At 48.5% G+C, this 21,425-nt stretch overlaps 1 protein-coding gene across 2 annotated transcripts in view; it reads right to left on the minus strand.

Moving 5' to 3' along the window:
• The window catches only part of LOC122477938 (pseudouridine 5'-phosphatase), a 181,901-nt gene that overhangs the window by 86,818 nt on the left and 73,658 nt on the right, over window positions 1-21,425 (minus strand). The window contains exon 4 of one of the 2 annotated variants that reach the window (XM_043571469.1): window positions 8,382-10,036. The exons of the other annotated variant lie outside the window; for it this stretch is intronic. Coding sequence (XP_043427404.1) covers window positions 9,860-10,036 — 177 coding nt within the window. The 3' untranslated portion in view covers window positions 8,382-9,859. Of the gene's footprint in view, window positions 1-8,381; window positions 10,037-21,425 lie in introns of those variants that run through there. 2 annotated transcript variants of the gene reach the window in all.

Raw genomic sequence — 21,425 nt, forward strand, 5'->3', positions numbered from 1 at the left:
CATTTGCATACTTTGTCCAAACAAGGCTGAACATTCAGCACAGAGGAAATTTCATGGCCATGAATGCCTGGGCTCTGTGTCACAACCCCACCTGTGGGCATTGGTCTGGAGACAAGATTTGTTCTGTTTTGTTTTATGAACTAGGGTTGCACACCAAGCCCCATCTGTACTTTCCAGGAAAACTGGTCCAGCGTGGATCACCCTCATTTGCAGAGTCTGAGCTGTAGGCATCCTTGCCACCCCAGAGCTTGGCGCCTGCCCTAGGAAGTGGTTTAGGACAGGATGCCCTGGCACGATCTAAGCCCACCATTGAGAAGAACCAGCTGAATTGAAAGTGTGCTGCCACAGGGCTAGACGCAAAAGAATACACTGCCTTGGGAAGCATCTCCATAAAAAGGCTGTTACAACAACAAAAGATCACGGCACTCACTTTCCCCGACAGTTGAGGGCATGCACTTCTCAGAACCTGATCTTGCTGTGTTTGTGCTGGCCATGGTGAGACCTTTGCTGAGTTTTCAAAGAACAGAGCAGGCTCTGAGTATTCCAGGAAAAAAACAAACAAAGAAAACACCAAGTGCTTGAAGAAACAAGACCAGGCATGCAGTACTAGACTATAAAGAACGTTACTGGGTTCCTCTGATATTTAAGAAAGGCTCCTTGCAGCTCAGAGGAAAGTTTCCTAACTGCAGGCCCCAATGGGCACACTGGCCTCCTGCACAAAATAATCAAATCATAGCAGATAGCACTAAGGAGACTGTGGATGCCCATGGTTGTCCCTTTCCTGTGACCCTGCTCCCCTTTGTAGCCCCCCGCCTCCCTCCTTTCCCATCTGGACTCCTCCTACCCTCAACCTCTCCAGCGTCCTGTGAAGTACCCACTCAAGTCTATCTCCTCTGCTCCCAAGCGTCCTATTCAAAAGCCCTTCACTACTTACCCTCCTGCATCAAAATCTTATTCCCTCTTGTGAGCAGTTCTCAGCTAAAAACGAGGAGGGAGCAGTCTCATCAAGGAGGTTAAGAGGGCAGTCACGTTCTCACGGGTGTTTGCAAGGGGATTAAGGGACATGTTTGTAGCTGTCAGCATGGAATTTTGTGCAGAGCAGCAGAGAGCAGGAATGAGCTCCCTCCGGTGCAGGAAGTGAGATTTGGAGGGCGGCAAGAATTTGGGGGGCACTTGAATCCTGCAAGCACAGGTGTGCTTCCTTGCTGAAGTGGTAAACAAACATCTCTTCTGATGAGTGGCATCTAAAAAACTAGGGAGGGTGGCGATGGGAAAGAATTTTAGTTAGCGGGCTATGTTGGATTTGTGGGATTAAATGGATTTGGCGGGGGAGGGAATGCCAATGTGATTCATGGGGAGGTCCTTCCTTTCTGCCTCACCTCTACCAGACCAGCCTCCTGACTCCTTCCCTTTCTCCTGGAGGCCTCATTTCTTGAAAGTTGGCAACTCCGTGCACCTCCGATGGGATAAAGTTAAGGAGCCTGTGTGGCACGCTTCACCGTCTGGGGCTGAGAAGCTCTGGTGTTTCTGCTCTCAGGCGTTTATTCCACATCAAACCTCAACAAAGACTAAGCACTGCCTCCTGGGTCCTTCTCACCCCGTAGTGATAGCCCCATTTCTTTGCTCCCTGATTAGCAAAACGTCTCAAGAGCCTTCTCCATTCCTGGGTCTGCTTCGCTTTACCCTTGTGCCATCTGCTCCTGACCCCCACCAGTCCCCTGAGCTGATGTGTTCCGGGACAGATAAGCAAGCCCCACGTCCGTTCTCCATCCAGATGTCTTGGTATCTTAGCAGCACTGGAAGGGTGACCTTCGCTTTCATGAAATGCTCCTCATGCTTCCCCGACATGTCCCCACCAATTCCCTTCTACTGGTTTCGTGGAACACCTTCTCATCTGTTAAGACCCAGGTTCTCAAAGCTACACATTTTCCTCGGAGCTGAGGATTGGCGTATCTTGCCAAACTACAAAATCACAAGGTCAAAAGAAACATAATACGAACCATGAAGTGATTTCAGCTCCTTCTTCCCACCACCGTCACCTTTGTTGGTTCTTCTCACCAACATCACGTGTTGCTAAGTAGGCTAATGATATTTAAAAAGTGCACATTTTTTACAGTAGAAAATGGACTGACTCCACTGATTCATTGGGCACACTCTAAATACTCTGTGGAGATCCTCACCGATCATTTGTCCAAATTACATGACTGGTTGGAAAGACAGGACGACGCTTTTATACGTGCTAACTGGACAGACACATGACTGTTGGTAAAAAGTGCCAAAGACAATGGCATTTGTGGGATTTTGCCACACAGCAAACTTCTCCCAAGACCTTCTGTTCTGATGGCTTCTTGTTTTTAAATTTGTTTTCTAGTTTTATTTTCTTTTTTTTTCAACGTTTATTTATTTTTGGGACAGAGAGAGACAGAGCTTGAATGGGGGAGGGGCAGAGAGAGAGGGAGACACAGAATCGGAAACAGGCTCCAGGCTCCGAGACATCAGGCCAGAGCCCGACGCGGGGCTCGAACTCCCGGACCGCGAGATCGTGACCTGGCTGAAGTCGGACGCTTAACCGACTGCGCCACCCAGGCGCCCCTAGTTTTATTTTCTTGAGAGAGAGAGCAAGAGAGCAAGAATCCCAAGTAGGCTTAACACGAGGAGCCTGGTGTGGGGCTCAAACTCACGAATCTGAGAAATCATGACTTAAGCTGAAATCAAGAGTGGGACACTTAACCGACGGAGCCACCCAGGATTTTTTTTTTTACTTTTTCCCTCTGATGGTTACAAAAAAATGCTGCTGTGAACACTTGTGTACAAAAAAATTTGTCCACACAAATTTTTGCGTGGACGTATGTTATTATGAATTCCTGGGTTGTATGGTCCATGCATGTTTTAGTTTTTGAGAAAACAGCCAGGCTTTGAGGGACTTCTGATTTCACCTTAAATGCCACTTGTACAGTGAGGCCCCCTCCTTGACCCTGTAAGCCCCCCAATTAAATGAGGTGCCCACTGCTGTTCTTAGATTCTGTTCTTGCACTTTGCAGTGTTTATGACAATTTACAGTGGCACCTTTCGGTGTGATTCCTTCCTGTGTCTCCCGTAGTAAATTACATGTCGCATGGAGGAATCTGGGCCATATCCATGCAGTCTACATCGCCGGGAAATGAAACAGGGGGAATTGGGTGGCACTTGTTTTCCCCTTGAACTCTCGGAATACGTTTTGACCTATTCCTTCAAGGAGCTCCTGGCCAGGGAAAGTCGGATGAGTGTTCACAGCTAACGTGAAGGAGGAGACAGCATATGGGTCTGCAGGCACTGTCACAGGACTCGATCTGCCTGTCTCTGGGATCGGCACCGGGACCCTGGGAACAATGTAGGTCATGCACTCAAGGCTGACTTCTATCATCTTAGTAGCAACTGTTCCCTGGATGTGGTGAGGTGATGGTAGGACAGGCCGTTTGCAGATCATGGTTTGGAGGAAAGAAATCAAGGTAGAGAAATAGAGCTGACATTGGAAATACTTTAAGGGAGGGGAGTGATGGGTGAAAAGCCTCAGATCTTATACCTTGAGAGGTATTAAAAACACCCTCCCTAGGAGTAACCACATGGCATTCTTGAGGAACTTTGAGCCTAGGGATAGGATGACTTCCAAGAGCTACCGTGTGCCTAGAAACACCCATGGATGATTACTGACACCACTCCAGTCTTGAATTGGCTAATGACTTGCTTACAGACAAGACTGTGCATCAGTAAGAACATCAGCAGAGAACAAACAGCTCATCACACAGGCCTGATAAGTACTTGCAAAGAAAGGGCACTCAGGAATGCCATTTTACAGTGTTTTCTGAAGGTACGTTGAGAATACCAAAGTCCAGAGTAATGAGGGAGTTGTCTCATGCATAGACAAGCGGAAGCATCCCAAGACTTTAATATTTTCCCAATTAAATTGGCATCTCAAACTTGTTTAGAGACAGTATTTTTCGTGGTAAAAATTGCTAGTACAGCTAAGGCAGGTATGTGTTCAGTCCTGCCTGCTTTACACAGTGTGCGTAGATAGATACTCAATGTAGACCGTATGGGCTGCGTCTACACCAGTGACAATGGAGCATCAAATATCGTTTTAACTCGACCAAGAAAATGTATTTCTTTCCCTGTGGTTATAGGTAATTATGTAGGGAACAGCGATGTTTTTGGAGCGTGAAGGGAGTATAACTTATAACCCTGCTCCTCAGTCCCACTGCTTCATAATGGAGTGGCCTTTGAGTTACGTAACCTAATTGCACATCATTTTCTCTGCATTTTCTTGGAGGTGAGAGGGGAAGCTGGGAGTACTCTCAGCCACTACGTGCAGCAGACAGAAACAAAGCAAAAGGCGAGGACATACGTTCATAAATAAAAAGTGCCTACCTCACGATGGCACTCAACAAATGTTAGACGACCTACTTTATGCAGAAATGTAGTGTTTTGCAATTTTCAAGTGATCTGCGTATGTGAATACTTTATCCTAATTAAAACTGTTTTCCGTGAGTTTTTCATACTTCAGCAACTATCTGTGTCTTTGCCTTTCTTCTCAAGGGAAGTGCTTTTCTACAAGAGGCAAGTGAGTCTTGGGTTTGGCTTCAGAGAAGACACACAGCATGTACCCACAGAGCACAGGAGAAGGAAAGGTCCCCTCCAGGGACACGACTCTGCTGGAGCTCTGTGCTAGGCCTTCTGTGGATCCCCAGGTTCTTGGCCCTCCTGGTTCTCTGGATTTCTGGTATACCTGATTCTGGGTGGCTGACTCCTTCAGGCTGGTTCTCACTGTGCCTGGCTTCGGGGCTAAGTTAGAATTCTAATCCCTTCTAGCTGTGTGTGCTGGGACTCCAAGCCATCCCAGAGGCCACGCCAACACTAGTTTCTCGCCCATCCTGCCAGCTCACTCATCTCCCCAGTCCCCCAGCCCTCTCAGTGGTGGCACAGCCCAGGCCTGTACACAATTCACGGCTACATGCACGGCCAAGAGTTCACCCTTTTCTCTTCGGGTGTGTGGAAGGGACCCCAAGAGGTAAGCCTGGGCATGCTGGAAGAGATGATGACCGAGTGGCTTAGTGATACGTTAAGCAGGCCAGAGACTCAGGGGGTCTACAGAGTTCACATGGATCAAAGCAAACCATTCCTCAGATGACCAAAGACCATGAACAAAATCTTAGCAGCAGCTGGAGAAAAGGGTCAGACTGCTTACACACGTAGGACCAATAACTGGTAATTTAATCAAAATGATGGAAGCCATAGAACAGGAAACTGTATCTTTAAAGAGTAAGAGGAAATTCATTTCAAACCACAATTCAACATCCAGTGAAGCCAGCCTTAAAAAGTGGTGAGATGGGCATGTTTAGACAAACAACCGAGATAATCTGTCATCATCAAATCCATCTATGTGAACACTCAATAGCACTGTTGACTGAGATTTCTGGAACAATGATACAAGTTTACTGATTAGTTGGTTTCCATTTTTGTTGTAGAATTTTACACGGAATGTCTGTTTTACCACCTAGTACCCACCTAACACAGCAAAGTTAGCTCTTATTTAGTTAAATATGTATCCATAATTTATTCAGACTTTGAGTATCAAATGCATACCCACTCTTTCCTAGAATGGATTTTGAAAATAAGCCATTTTAAGTGACTTTGTGTTATATATGACACAAACTCATCCCTTTATTCAGGTTTTTTGTAAGTACATATATTTGATGGCATGTTTCCCTATGCCTCGTGCTTGTTAGGAGACTAGAGACATTAGAATATTTAAATAGTCGTTTATAATTTGTATACCCTAGAGAAATATATTACCAAGATCATGGCAACTAGTTGCAAATACTTCGATGTAAAATATTCATTTCGCATGTGATGTGGGAGAAATGCACGTAGAATTTGGTAATTGTGGGTTTCAGTCAACAAAAAGCAATGCTTTGATACAATGCCTTAATATAATGGGACAGTTTCAGTCTCCAAAACCACCTTGTGTGAGGCACCTGCTGTTCTGTGGAGAACCAGGAAGACAGAGGTGACTGTTTAGTCCTTTCACCACCACTCGGGTCAAAAGATGCACAGAACAAATTAGCTGATTCGAGGGGCAATCAAATCACATGAGGAGGCACCATGATGTGGGTGCAACTCACACATTTCTACCTCACCGCGTACGCACTTGATAAATACCCTCCGATGCAGTGTCTCTTGGTTGTACGTGTCCTGTGATGCCCTCCAAGTAGCTCGTAAATAATCTCTCTTGAGTTAACTCAATCCGGATGAGTGTTTCTGATGAAAAGTTACAATAGTGATCACATCCTGTGGCTAAGGAAGGACATACAAGTGCTATGTGCACAACATACTATTAAAGAGACTCACGGGAAACCAGAATATTGTGAGCTGTCCTGAAGATCTATCTGGTCTTCCATCACCAGATATCATCTGTCAATCAAATCTCTTTAATCCACGGGAACTACTGGAGTTCTGTGTTTGTTATTCCCATCCCACATGTGACGTCAGTCACTTCTTCAGCCCAATGCCCTAGAGCGTACGTTACCCCCATGTCACGGGCAAGGAATCAGAGGTGGGGGTGACAACTTTTTAGTGGTGGAGCTGAGATGTGATTTGAACTCTAACTGGAAATCCTTTGCCAAACCACACTTCACCTTCTCTTTACAAACTATGGCAATAATGATGCTGCTGCTGCTGATAATAATGATTGATAATAACTGTAAAGACCGCTAGGGATAAACTTAGGTCAGCACGCCTTCATATAAGGCCAAAGAGGTTCTGGACTTCATCCTGTGGAATAAGGGAGTGTACACAACATTAAGTAGAGGAATGGATACACATTTTTTTTTTATTATAAAACTCGTTCCAAGTGCAAATTTATTTTTAAACATTGGTAACACCATTGGAAGCATGGGAAATTCAGCGTCAAAGTATTATACTCAAAGAAACAGGAACCTCAGTGGTCAAGCACTGAACACTGTTGCACAGCAGAAACGATCCGTGTGTCTTTTTTTTTTTAACGTTTATTTACTTTTGAGACAGAGAGACACAGAGCATGAGGAGGGGAGGAGCAGAGAGAGAGGGAGACACAGAATCTGAAGCAGGCGCCAGGCTCTGAGCTGTCAGCACAAAATCCCGATGCGGGGCTCAAACTCATGAACGGTGAGGTCATGACCTGAGCCGAGGTTAGACGCTCAACCGACTGTGTGTCTTGATAAGACAATTCTCTCCAGTGTAAAGCAGGTCTCTACTAGACCTCCTCTCTTGTCTACAGGTCACTGAACTCTGAGCGCTAATTGGTAGAACTCTAAGACACAGTGATTAGTAAGACCTTCCAAATGTTACATATGTTTCACTGATGGGGAACTAAGAACAGACCGACAGCGTCACCTCTCAGGGACGTCATCACTACCAAATGCTTCTGAAAATGTACAGTGGATGGGCAAACACTAGCTGCCCGTGAGGGCAACCCTGTGTAGTCCCCTGATCCCTGCATGTCCCTAATAGAGCACACTTTAGTGCACTAAGAAAGCATGATGATCCTTGAAACTTTCTCGGCAGGAGTCACTATGGTCTCCATTGTGTTTAATTATACCTCTGCGAGACGGATGGGTGGTTAGTGTGATCCCATCACTAAAAGGCACTGAAGCCATCCGCATGATGCAGGACAGTAAGCAAGAACGGGTGTGCCTTGGCCAACCACCAGCACTTTCCTTTGCACAAAAAAGTAAGAGTGTCACCGCCATCTTGGTTAGAAGAATAAAAGTAACAGCGACTATCTGATATCAAATTTACCCCAGGGGAAAGTGCACAGGGATCTACAAATACGTCATTGAGAGAAGCACGAAAGCTCTTTGTGTTATTGATGCAAAATGGCTTAAGAATTAGAAAACACACCAGGGCGCCTGGGTGTCTCAGTCAATTGAGCGACCGACTTCAGCTCAGGTCGTGATCTCACGGTTTGTGAGTTCGAGCCCCGCATCAGGCTCTGTGCTGAGAGCTCAGAGCCTGGAGCCTGCTTCAGATTCTGTGTCTCCCTCTCTCTCTGCCCCTCCCCTGCTCATGCTCTGTCTCTGTCTCAGAAATAAACATTAAAAAAATTTTTTTTAAAGTATTATAAAACACACATATTTTGGAAGGAGATCCCAAACCCAACAAGTGACCATTTCACAGACAGCCTCTGTTGCAGGCAAAGACAGCGATGTGTCCTTATAATACATGAATGTCATTTTATGGTGTGAGTACTGTTTGGCTTTAAAAAAAAAAAAAGAAAAAAGGTCAAAGAGTGACACGTATGTTTTATGTTTGTTAGAGGATATATGTTTTTAAAAAGGTTGAAATGAAACTCCCATAGGAACGTAATGTCGAACCAGCGTCAAAGACTTTATTCAACTTGATTAACTGGCGAGGGATCCGGTAAGACGTTACAAGCAGCTTGAGGGAGAATTCAGAGAGCGGATCCATACACTGGCGATCATGAATGCTGAAACGAATCTCTGAATGGATACAAAACTGGTCAACAGCCGGAGGCAAAGCACGAACAGATGTATCATGACATACATCACCAGCATTTTCCCCACCATTTGCACTTGGAAATTTGCTCAACGACCATGTGTGACACACCAGCAGGCCAGATGCACCCTGGGATTGCGTTCTTCTCGCATATTCCAGTGCCTTTCTCAATTTTCCCACCACAAAACATCAAGTAAATCTATTAAAAGGAGCTCAGTCGGTCGTGGTAAGCATGCACTCTGAATTCAAGTTATATGTGCCTCGAAGACTGTGCTAGAAAGAACACATGTTTTTAGACTCGGGGGATGATTTTTTTATTTTTATTTTTTTGAGGTAGAAAGGACATCCTCCGATGTGGACGTGCACGTAGACGTCGTAAGAGGTGGGCTTCAGGGATGCTCACACTGAAAAGAAACTCAGGATGTCACGGTTCAGAGGTGGTGTCTGAGTAGAGGTGCACAGAGAGGTTCTGACGAGGATGATTTCTCAGGGCTCATCCGTGACATGGCTTTTCCACGCAGATTGCAGAACAAATGCCATTACCATCTCACGTTTATCAGCTCCTTTGGCACATTACGACCAATACTTAAGAAAGAAAATAGCATAGGAAACACATAAATATATATGTACGTACATATATACATATATATATATATATACGTAACCATATACATATATGTACACATATTTTACATTTTCCAGCCAGGATTTAGAAAAAGTAAAAGAGGGGCTCCTGGGTGGCTCATTCAGTTGAATCTGTAACCCTTGATTTCAGCTCCAGTTGTGGGATCGAGCCCTGCATAGGGCTCTGTGCTGAGTGTGGACCCTGCTTATGGTTTTCTCCCTCTCTCTAAAACAAAACAAAACAAAACAAAATAAAACACAAAAACTAAAAAGGCAGGCAGAAATGAACACACATATAATTTCATTTTGTGGTGGACACGTTAGTATTTGCATACACACGGGCGTATGTAAACACATACCTATAAACGCCCATGTATTTGTCCATACGCACACATATACATACATGCACAGGCGCTCACAAGCATGTGTACGTCTGTCCATTTGCCGTGTGTGACTGCTACAGGATTCCTCAAACACCGAGACACTGTGTGTTCATTCACGCGCTCTACGACTATGCACGTGAGCATTGCGGGTCTGCGCTGCGGGCCGTCTCTGCTTTGCCGTGTCTCAGCTGTGACGCCGCGGTTTGTCAGCACCGGCCAGAGGAGGCCAAGCCCACGTGGGATGGGAAGCCACACATAACGGGCTGAGAGGACCGCTGGCTCACGGGGTGATTGCCTGGGTGCCAGCGGCCACGGCGGGCCGCTCACTCGTAGCGCGGCAAACCAAAGAGCTCGGGCTGGAAATCCTGCAGGGAATCCAGCACCAGCGTGGCCTTGGACGTCAAATGGCGCTGCAGATTTCGGTCTGGAACCATGACCACCTGCATGCCGGCTGCAAGGGCCGCGTCCACGCCGTTGGGAGCGTCTTCAAAGACGAGGCACTGTAGGGTGAGGAAGAAAAACAGGGTTGAGACGGCCTTTTTCCTAACCAGGCGCTTAGACTGGGTTTTCAAGGTATTTATTATTGACATGCCCGGTCGGCTGTGTCACCGTGCGGACCGAGACGGAAACGAGGTGCAGGCTTTCCAGTCTGGCACGGTGGGTGAGGCCGGCATGCCCGTTCGCAAGCGTGGTCCTGTGGGGCTTCGCACAGCTGCTACTTTGGAGGGGACAGGTTTCCGTACCGAAATGTGGCTCAGCGGGACGGGAAAGAGGGAGGCTGGGTGTCAAACTTTGTTTTATTGGCATCCCAGGAAGCTGTTCCTTCAACAGTTGAACATTCAGAGCAGGAGAGTAAATCGTGCGGGCACATGAGACACGCTTTTTAAATGCAAGCGCACTTCACGGCTGGTGGTGTGTTAGGCTGTGCACTTTGGGAACTGAATGGTCACAGCGCTGGTGTGAAACGCTGAGCCTGTACTGGGCTGAGGCGTGCGACAAAAGTTTCTCGGCTCCAAAGCCGCGTGCCGCCACGTGTGATCTCTCCTTCAGGTCACCGTGCAAACCCACCTCGTCATCGGGGTGACTGCCACCCCGTCAGGCACCCACGGTTTTTTTTAATGTTTATTTCTGAGAGACACAGACACAGAGCACGAGTAGGGGAGGGACAGAGAGGGACACACAGAATTGGAAGCAGGCTCCAGGCTCCGAGCCGTCAGCACAGAGCCCGATGCGGGGCTGGAACTCACGAACCGAGATATCGCGACCTGAGGTGAAGTCGGTCATTTAACCGACTGAGCCACCCAGGCGCCCCAAGATGCCTACATTTAAAATTGGGTGTCCGTGCACAGTGCTTATCAGGCAGCTCCTAGACATCCCGTCATGTGACCAGCACCACGGGATGGCTCCCATCAGGAGTCTCTCCAAATGAGACGTCTCACATCCATGCAACGGTCGATCGGCCAGTCATCCTACATCACTGTCTGCACAGGGGAGACACGCATCTAGAAAGTTCCCTGGGGACCTGGAAACAGCTTCATGAATTCTCTCTTGGTAACGTTCTATTCTTGCAGGGGCCAGACTTCTGGAGACAGGGCTCTGGTCACAGCTGCGAGATGCTCTCCCCGTGTCCCCGCTGTGTCCTTTGCTGACTCACAAGTGCCAGCACGTGCCAAGGTCACACCTATCCACCCACCCGGCCCGTGTTGTCCTGCCTTCATCACGAGAACCTTGTCCCCAGCGGGTAGTCGCAGCTCACTGCGCTGGTGACCCGGGGGCTCCCGGACATCAGCGTCAGGGCCATGAACTACGAGTTCTGCACCCTCTCATGCCTGTAGGTCGCTGGAAAACACACGCCCACACTCCCTCACTGACACACATGTACACACTCATATGCTCACAGAAACTCGCAGAGACATATATATGCACACTCATGTACACCGTCACAGCACTCAAATATGCAGACCCACGCTCACAGAGATGCATGCATGCATGCACACTCAAACTCGCAAACACACACGTGCACACACAGATACTTGCACACACAGAAACCCACAGATACACACGCACACTCACCAACACTCATGCGTGCACACGCGCGCGCGTACACACGCATGCACTCAAACTCGCAAACACACACGTGCACACGCAGATACTTGCACACACAGAAACCCACAGATACACACGCACACTCACCAACACTCATGTGTGCACGCGCGCGCGCGCGCGCACACACACACACACACACACACACTCTTATGGTCTTTCCTGTTGCACTGTTCCGTAGCAAGTATACTTTCCCACCCCCCTCCTTCCTTTCCAGCTGGGCTGAGATCTCCTCGGCCCCCTCCCCCAGGGGCAGAAGCCAGGGCTGAATGAGCTCCTGGGCATCAGAATGACCCCCCCGCTTCAGCAGGGGGCCACCTTCAGGGACTAAGCTGGTATACCCCGGAGACGGGGCTTCGAGCAGTAGAAACCAGACACACTGGACAAACAGGACACTTAGCTCCTCTGCCTTCCTTCCGAGAACTTAACAAGGCCTCCGGCTTTTCTTCAAGTTCCCTGCTTCTGCTGTTGAGTCAATGGTCTCCACTAGACGGGAGGGAGAGTGGGCTGACAACAGGCAGGCTTGTCTTTTTAGCTCTCTGCCTCAGACTTCTCGCTGGTGACAGTTCCGTCCCTGCCTTTTTACAGTTATGACCTCACTGCATTCTAAATGTCCTCGACTCCTTTACGTGGGGTCAGGGATGGGCACCGAAATGTCCAGTGGCCTCGTGTTTTTCAACTATGCCCTGTGTCCTCCGAGAATTTGGGAGCTTTGTGCAGTCCAGCTGTGAAATGTCGGCTGGAAGAGAGGAAGAGGTTTTGGTGATCCCTTGGGGTAGCTGTGCCTGGCGAAAGTCACAAAAGCGGCGTCTACTCTGCATCTGGGAGGCTCATTGCTGAGGGGAGACCCAGAAACTGCGGCACCTGCCGAACAGGGCTCCACGCCTCTGTCCCCCACCCAGAACGCCGTCGAGCACCCACGCCTGAGAGCTCCTTTGCAGACGCCGCTGTGTGCGTCCCGGGAAATACAAGGAGGGGGCACGCGTGACGAGGAAAGGCGTCCCAGGTGCTCTCAGCACGGGGGCAGGGAAAGTTCCTGAGGATCCTCCCTCTCAGCCTGGTGTTCCCTCAGTGGGAGGACACTCAGCAGGAAAGGCGGGCTAGTGCGGGAGCAAGCCGCGTGTGGGGCAGGAGACAGCTCCGTGCCTGCAAGTCAACCAGAGGGGCCGGGGGCACACGGGGGGCTCGGTCGCTTACCCCCCCCCCCCCACCAGCTCTTCATTTCAGCTCAGGTCAGGATGTCACGGTTCATGAGATTGAGCCTGCAATGGCCTTTGTCCTGACAGTGTGGAGCCTGCTTAGGGCTCGCTCTCTCTCTCTCTCTCTCTCTCTCTCTGCCCCACCCCTGCTCATGCTCTCTCTCAAAGTAAAAATAAACCTAAAATTTTTTTTTAAAAAAATCAGAGCGGCCATGCAGGACAGGTTAACAGACAGGTCAACATGACCGGTTTCACCGCCAGCCACGTGTGGGCCTGGATTGTTGCAATGCCATCGTTCCTGGACTTGTACGTTTTCCTGTTTCTTCGCAGGGGCAGAACTACAAAGCGCAAGCACCACTATATTTCGAAGCGCTTAGAAAAGCGTCTCAAAAGCTTTTTGTGTCCCTTGTACTGCCTGTGTCTTGACTCCTAAGATCTCATGTATTTCCATGGACGCGTGGGAGGAAAGAGCCCAGCGTGTAAACACCTAGGCATTTTATGAATACTCATAGTATATCCAGAAATAAATCTCTGAAATTTGCCTGAACTGACTCTATTAATCATCACTCGAAGAACGCAAAAGCATCGAAAGATGGATGCTGAAACGAAACAAAACCAGAAACGCAAAGCTCAGATCCTGCTCAAATAAAAGCAGGAAGAATGTTTTTTATTCAAATACACAAACGCCTCCGTGTGGTTTCTACCTGTCCCACCCAGCTCACTGAAAGTTTCACTCCACCGACCTTTACCTCTTTCTTTCTTTTAAGTCCTTCTGGGATCCTTGAGCCCCGACCTACCCCTTCCCACCCTGCGCTGACTCATTACACTGCGCCGTAAACTCACTCACACCCACCTGTAAAACGTGAATTGTGTTACTTGCACTTAGCTGCGTGCGGGAAGGAGGGCTGGGGCACCAGAGACCTTTGAACCTGTTCTGCCGTGTTCTCTTTCTCTCCCACGAAATTCACATGGACATGTGTGTGGGTATGTGTGTTTTAGTGCATGTGAATTCACGTAGCGATTTTTGGTAGCACAGCACAAGAGGTGGGATCTCCAGAACATGCTCCCATGACTTCAAGGAAGCTTCCGGGCAGCAGTAATAGCCTTCTCTCACCTGTGGGGACAGGACCAGGACTGCACCTGGCCGTGACGGGGTGGGGCTGGAGGACAGGCACCTGCTCGGGGTGCCGTGGCAAACAGGGAGCATCTATCTGATGAACAACCTGCTAAATTAGGGGAGATGTGGACGTGTCCCTGCCCAGGACGTAAATGAACAAAGGGACCAAAGAGTGTCCAAGGTGGAGGACAGCGGGTGACCCAGCCCGGTCCTTGTCACCGGGAAGGTATCAGAGCCACGGGAAGTTCACATGTAAGCTGAAGGTCAAACGGGCATGCACGTGACAGAATTGAGGAAGAGTCCCAGCCTCCATAATCCAACATTCTTTCCACTTTACAAGCTGAAGCCTAAAATGTATCTGAATTCCATCTGCGGAAGAGGAGACGAGCTTAATTAAACTGTAGCCTGAAGGGTTTAATTTAGAAAGAATGACATTTCCAACTATCTGGGAGGTGAGGCATTTTGGGGGCTGACCGCCCAGAGGGGGAGATGTGTAAGCTGAGCAGCACCCTGTCGGGGGACATCTGTGTGTGTCTTCACCCAGCCTGGTCACCGGCACCAGCGGGGGCGTCACAAGGCCCTTGCCCTTTATTCTTTCAAAGACAAGCACCATATAACCAAGACTGGCCGTTTTGTAAAGAACGAGTTGGGCGGAACAGACTCTGTGTGTCTGATGTCTCCTCACCAGCTCAGGTCAGCGGAGCCAGGGAAAGGGTGGCAATGGCCCCAGAGGGACGGGACCTCCTCACTTGGTGGGCGGGGTCAGCCTTCAACCCTGCACCTGTGCTCCCTCAGGACACAAGTGTCCAGACCAGCTGGAGATGTCGTTTGGTGACTAAAGCTGTCTGTTCGGCAATTACCAGTGTCCCTTTGAGGCTGCACAATGCTCTGCAACTAGCGAACTTCCCCACATGTGACTACATCGTCTCTGGGGAACAGAGTGTCTCCCTTTGTTGGTGAACCAAAATCTGATACCAAGTCACTTCAGGTTCACTTCTAAGACTCTCAGAGACAATCCGGGATCATCTGTGTGCACATTTTAAGTACTCCCATGGGCGCATCCATGGTCATTCACCATTTAAAAGCCAGGCATGATCTGAATCTAATCCCTAAAGGCAATGTTCCGCTAAACCGCTATTTTTATGTTGAAACTTCCACTGTATGACTTTTTGTAGATTTTATTCTGTACGTTAATTTTGTAACATCGAGCTCAGTTCTTACATTGTGAGACACTGAAACTTGAAGAAGGCCTTAAACTTTATTTGTGACGCGTTCTCAGTCAGCGGGGCTCCCAGCTAAGGTTTGCTTTATTTATCTCCATGTTCTTTGTCAGACAGTGAATTAGTATAAATAAGTACCACAGGATTGTGATGATGGATATGTATACACTTCGTTAGATGTTTACTTAAATAATAAACCTCTACATAATATTAAAATGATGGAAGTTCGCATGTGTTTTGTTATTAATTAGTACTTTTGTTTATATTATTTGTCTGTCCATCCATCTGCCTATCTTTCATCCAACCATGCATTCATTACTATCTTATTGTATCCATCCTTCCAACCACCAGCTGTCTGTCGACTATCTATCCATCATCCATCTATCTACTTAACTACCTATCCTATCTATCTATCTATCTATCTATCTATCTATCTATCTATCATCTATCCATCTGTCCACCCATGTACCTACCCATCTATCTTGTCTGTCTGTCTGTCTATCATCTATCCATCCATCCATCCCTATATCTATCAACCATCCATCATCCATCAGCTGTCTATCCATCATCTATCCATCATCCATCTATCTACTTAACTACCTATCCTATCTATCTATCTATCTATCTATCTATCTATCTATCTATCATCTATCCATCTGTCCACCCATGCACCTACCCATCTATCTTGTCTGTCTGTCTATCTGTCTATCTATCATCTATCCATCTGTCCACCCATGCACCTACCCATCTATCTTGTCTATCTATCTATCTATCTATCTATCTATCTATCTATCTATCTATCATCTATCCATCTGTCCACCCATGCACCTACCCATCTATCTTGTCTGTCTGTCTGTCTATCTATCATCTATCCATCTGTCCACCCATGCACCTACCCATCTATCTTGTCTGTCTATCTATCTATCTATCTATCTATCTATCTATCTATCTATCATCTATCCATCTGTCCACCCATGCACCTACCCATCTATCTTGTCTGTCTGTCTGTCTATCATCTATCCATCCATCCATCCCTATATCTATCAACCATCCATCATCCATCAGCTGTCTATCCATCATCTATCCATCATCCATCTATCTACTTAACTACCTATCCTATCTATCTATCTATCTATCTATCTATCTATCTATCTATCTATCATCTATCCATCTGTCCACCCATGCACCTACCCATCTATCTTGTCTGTCTGTCTATCTGTCTATCTATCATCTATCCATCTGTCCACCCATGCACCTACCCATCTATCTTGTCTGTCTATCTATCTATCTATCTATCTATCTATCTATCTATCTATCTATCATCTATCCATCTGTCCACCCATGCACCTACCCATCTATCTTGTCTGTCTGTCTGTCTATCTATCATCTATCCATCTGTCCACCCATGCACCTACCCATCTATCTTGTCTGTCTGTCTATCTGTCTATCTATCATCTATCCATCTGTCTACCCATGCACCTACCCATCTATCTTGTCTATCTATCTGTCTATCTACTTATCATCTTACCCATCCATCCATCCGTATATCAACCATCCATCATCCATCAGCTGTCTACCCATCATCTATCCATCATCCATCTATCTACTTAACTACCTATCATGTCTATCAATCATCCATCCCTCTCTCTCTCCCTCTCTCTCTGGCTCTCTCTCTCTCTCTCTCTCTCTCTCTACCTATCTACCTACCTACCCGAACAGCCATTCCCCTCCCTGTAGGTGAAGCAGATTCTAGCTCTGGTGTGGTCCCTAGGAAACAGTGTCTGACTCAGATACATCTCACAAGTACTTTGACAAATACCTTGCATACTGCAGAGCTACTATCTTCTTCAATTAATTTTGGTCTGGAAATCAAAGAACAAAACCAGTACTCGCATAAACATATCCGTAGCCAAATCCTCTAGAGTCGTAAGGTACGTACATGAATGGACACCACCACTACATGGATTCCTTCACCTTTTGAGAAACCTTTAAAGAAATGTAGGCTGTAATAACGTGGTGGTCACAGGTACGTGTGGGAGGCTTCCTGAGAAATTCTCTCTCCTCTTATTCAGGAAAAGTACGTTGTAAGGCACTCAGGATCCGTTTTAGAGCGTACGCATGCAAATTAACTGTTAAGCAAAGGACTCTGAAATAGCTCAGAAACCTTTGTGTGATGTTCTTTTAATAACACAGATTCTGTGTCCACCAAATTTGTCAGGGACCACTGAAAAGTCCAGCAAAGCTGTCAAAGGGAGTTTTAAGGTTGATAAAAGAAGTCTTAGTAGTTTCTAGATCGTCAACAGAATCCTCTTTTGCCTTTTCCTACTTTATGCATACAAATAAATGTGCAAAATCACTCTGGTATTACTCGCCCCTTTGCACGATACTCAGGATACACAGGGGTGATCTGGGCCATTGTTGGTTTCACACGTTAAAAGCTAACCTCTTTGGACATCAGCCTCCTGAAGACGATGCATCGATGTAACGAGTATGCCTAAACATGTTGTACGTGGGCTTAGCTGACCTCCACCAAATTCACGGTGAACACTAATTCCCAGTTCATGACTGTGTTTGGAGACGGGGGGCTTAGGGGGGTTTTAAGGTTAAATGGGCCGTGGGGGCCCTAATCAGACAGGATTGGTGTGCTCATAAGAAGAGGAAGAGACATTGCTCTGCTCCCCACTCCCACGCTCAGAGGAAAAGGCACGTGAGGACGAAGAATCCTGGAGGATTCTTAGAGAAGCTTCTTAGAGAAGCAGGAAACCAGGTGTGGTTCTGTGATCACGCCTACAACTGTCGACCCCGTTAGCTCCCTGATCTTGAACTCCCAGCCGCCAGAACTGGAAGACACCACAAATGCCGTTGATCAAGCCGCCCAGTGTGTGGGGTTTGCTCGGGCAGCCCAAGCCGGCTGTCACAACATGGAGGAAGTACGTTGTGTTTCATTAGGAAACAGAGTGAGTGAAAAGGTAAGGAGCCCTGGGACGCCCACCCTCCCTCCCCTGCCAGCTCAGGGGTGGGCTCCACCGAGCGTCCAGCACAAAAGGAGCCACAGGGCCACACGGTTAGGTCACCAGAGAGCTGACCTATCCCGTCCTTCCCCGTTCTTTAGAGAAGAGAATGCAAACGTCGTCTCAAAGCTGGCACACGGAGTAGGCAGTGCTGGGCACAGCCCAGAGGATGCTGTGGAGAAGGCGTCCCAGCACCGAAGTCGGGTGGGGAACAGAGGGGTTCTGGCTCCATACGGGTCAGGAGAAACTCTCCGGAGTATAAAAGGCAAGCCCCACCTCTCCAAGGCTCTTCCTGGGGTCTGCAAATGGCATGTGGGGGAGTACTTCTTGCTAAGATTCTGAGGGGACCCAAATCCTGTTGACAGCTGTAGGCATAATCACAGAACCACACTTGGGTGCTCTGCTTCTCTAAGACAGGGCAGAGGACACTCAGCACCTGACACAGGCCTCCCGCCTCTGCCCGAGGCACTTGTAGGAGAACTCCTGGACCTTCCACGGGGTTTACCTTGCAGGTTTTGACCTTTTCAGCTTCTGAAGCTGTCTCTCCCCTGTAGTAACAGGTGGCAGTTAGGAGCTCAGACTCTCGCTCAGCCACGCGTCGCCCAGACTGAATTAGCAGTCGCATGCGCTAGAACCAGTCCTGTGAGTGCGACACCAGCCTTCTCCTGACCAGCAGCACCTCAGGACCTGGGGCGAGCACTAGCGGGTCAGCAACAGGACCCTGGAGGAATGAGGTATCTGAACCCCTAGACAACCATCGAGAACCAGCAGAGAAGGAGCCGTGGGAGAAAGCCCAAGCCCAAGGGGCTCGGAGTTGCTGTATTCCTGATGCCAATGTGATTTCGACACATCCTTTTCAAAAAAATTTTTTTAACGTTTATTTATTTTTGAGAGAGAAAGAGAAAAAGAGACGGAGAGACAGAGCACAAGCAGGGAGGGGCATTGAGAGACGGAGACACAGAATCCGAAGCAGGCTCCAGGCTCCGAGCTGTCAGCACAGAGCCCGACGTGGGGCTCGAACCAACAAACCACGAGATCATGACCTGAGCCGAAGTTGGACGCTTAAGCGACTGCGCCACCCAGGCGACCCCTAACACACCCGCATAGTCCCATCTGCATTGTATAAGTGGGAAAACTGAAATGAAGCATAGACACGGCGGAGGGCAGGATGGCCCCAAAAGGTGTCCATGCCTAACTGACGGGAACCTGGGACTGTGGCCCCTCAAATGGCAAAGGGGATCTGCAGACAGATTTCAGGTTCTGGACCTTAAGATAGGGCGGGTGTCCTGGGTGGAATGGGTGGGTCTGATCTAACCAGGTGTGTCCTAAAAAGCAGGACACTTTCTCTGGCTGGAGTCACAGAGATGCTGCGGACGCAGAGATTTCAAGTGTTAGAGGGTTCGATGCAGCCTCCTTGTAGGCTCTGACATGTGGGAGCCACCTGCAAGGACCAGATAAGGCCTGCAGGAGGTGAGGGCAGAGCCCCGTGGACAGGCAGCAGGGGAAAGGAGACCATGGCCCTGCCCTGAGGGGAAAAGGATTGTGTGTGCTCCCTGATGAGTGTGGGGCCACATCCTTCCTGGCTCCATATCTGAGTCCTGGGAGGGGGCGCCAAGCTATGCCGTGTCCAGAGTTGTGAGCAATGACCCCAAAGACTACAGGCGACTAGTCCTAGGTCAAGCCTCACAAGTCACAGGGAAGGGTTTGCAAGTATACTTAGCTATGCGAAGATGTGTTCACCTAATCAGATAAATCACATATTCCTCCCCCCAAGTATCAAGGAACACTATGTGGTAATTAGGTGACAGCTTACACAAAGGAACCTGGCGAGAAATTCCCATCCCAATGGGCAATCTGGTTTATTTGGGCAACATTCACCCCCAGCTTCCTTGTGCCCTCACCTAGGGGACGATGCTCTGCTGTCGAAAACAAGGAGGTACTGCACATTCAACCCACTGATGGACAAGATACGTGATGGGGCTGCAGATGTCCAGAAGCAGGAGAGTGTTCCAGCATAACTAGTCCAAGGCCCCCTGCACCCCCCAGCACTGGGATCCTCTCATGGATAGTGTGCACAAAGCTGTTGCCACGTCTGGACTTAAGCGGGTGGACAGCTGTCCTTGTTGGCCTGGGATGGGGTTCCCAGGGCACAGGGATTCAGAGGTAAAAATGCCACAGCCCTCAGCCACTCAAGATGACCTACTCCCCTAGGTTTAAACACACAAAGTGACGGGGAGACATCCTAGTTTGCACAGCCTTAAAAGAAAAAGAAACAGGGGTGCCCGAGGGGCTCAGTCAGTTAAGTGTCTGACTTTAGCCCAGGTCATGATCTCACAGTTTGTGAGTTCGAGCCCCACGTCGGGCTCTGTGCTGACAGCTCCGAGCCTGCAGCCTGCTTCGGATTCTGTGTCTTGCTCTCAGTGTTTGTCTCCTGCTCACACTCTGTCTCTCTGTCTCAAAAATAAACATTAAAAAAAAAACAAACAAACAACAAAAAAATCACCGTTGAATTTGTGAAAGGCCATCCTTGGAAACTGTTAGGGACTACTCACTCACTATTTATTTAACCCAGATTGTAACGAATCCAGTGTTTCTCAACCATGTCGTTTATTATCGCTCCCTAAGGAGCCTCACAGATATTTCTCCCTCCGAGACGTGCTAACGCAGAGAAGGCGAACATGGAATCCAGCAGGGACCAGAGAGGGACAGAGTGGCCAGGCTGACTGGTTTCCCCTTCACGCCGCAGTGGGGGAGGCGTGTGGGACAGGACAGGGAGTCAGAGCACTATCACAGTAGTGAGAAACACTGGAAAGGCAGGGGTTTAGGGAGGAATCTGCAGGACCACGATGGCTGCCATTGTTCCAGCACTGCTGCTCACGTCTGGAAGTGACGGGTGCCCTCCCCGTCCACACTGCTGCTCACGACTGGAAGTGACTACTGCCCTCCCCGTCCACACTGCTGCTCACGACTGGAAGTGATGGGTGCCCTCCCCATCCACACTGCTGCTCACGACTAGAAGTGACTACTGCCCTCCCCGTCCACACTGCTGCTCACGTCTGGAAGTGACGGGTGCCCTCCCCGTCCACACTGCTGCTCACGACTAGAAGTGACTCCTGCCCTCCCCGTCCACACTGCTGCTCACGTCTGGAAGTGACTACTGCCCTCCCCGTCCACACTGCTGCTCACGTCTGGAAGTGACTACTGCCCTCCCCGTCCACACTGCTGCTCACGACTGGAAG

This window comes from Prionailurus bengalensis, chromosome X (genome assembly GCF_016509475.1).
Source record: "Prionailurus bengalensis isolate Pbe53 chromosome X, Fcat_Pben_1.1_paternal_pri, whole genome shotgun sequence".
Lineage (NCBI taxonomy): Eukaryota > Metazoa > Chordata > Mammalia > Carnivora > Felidae > Prionailurus > Prionailurus bengalensis.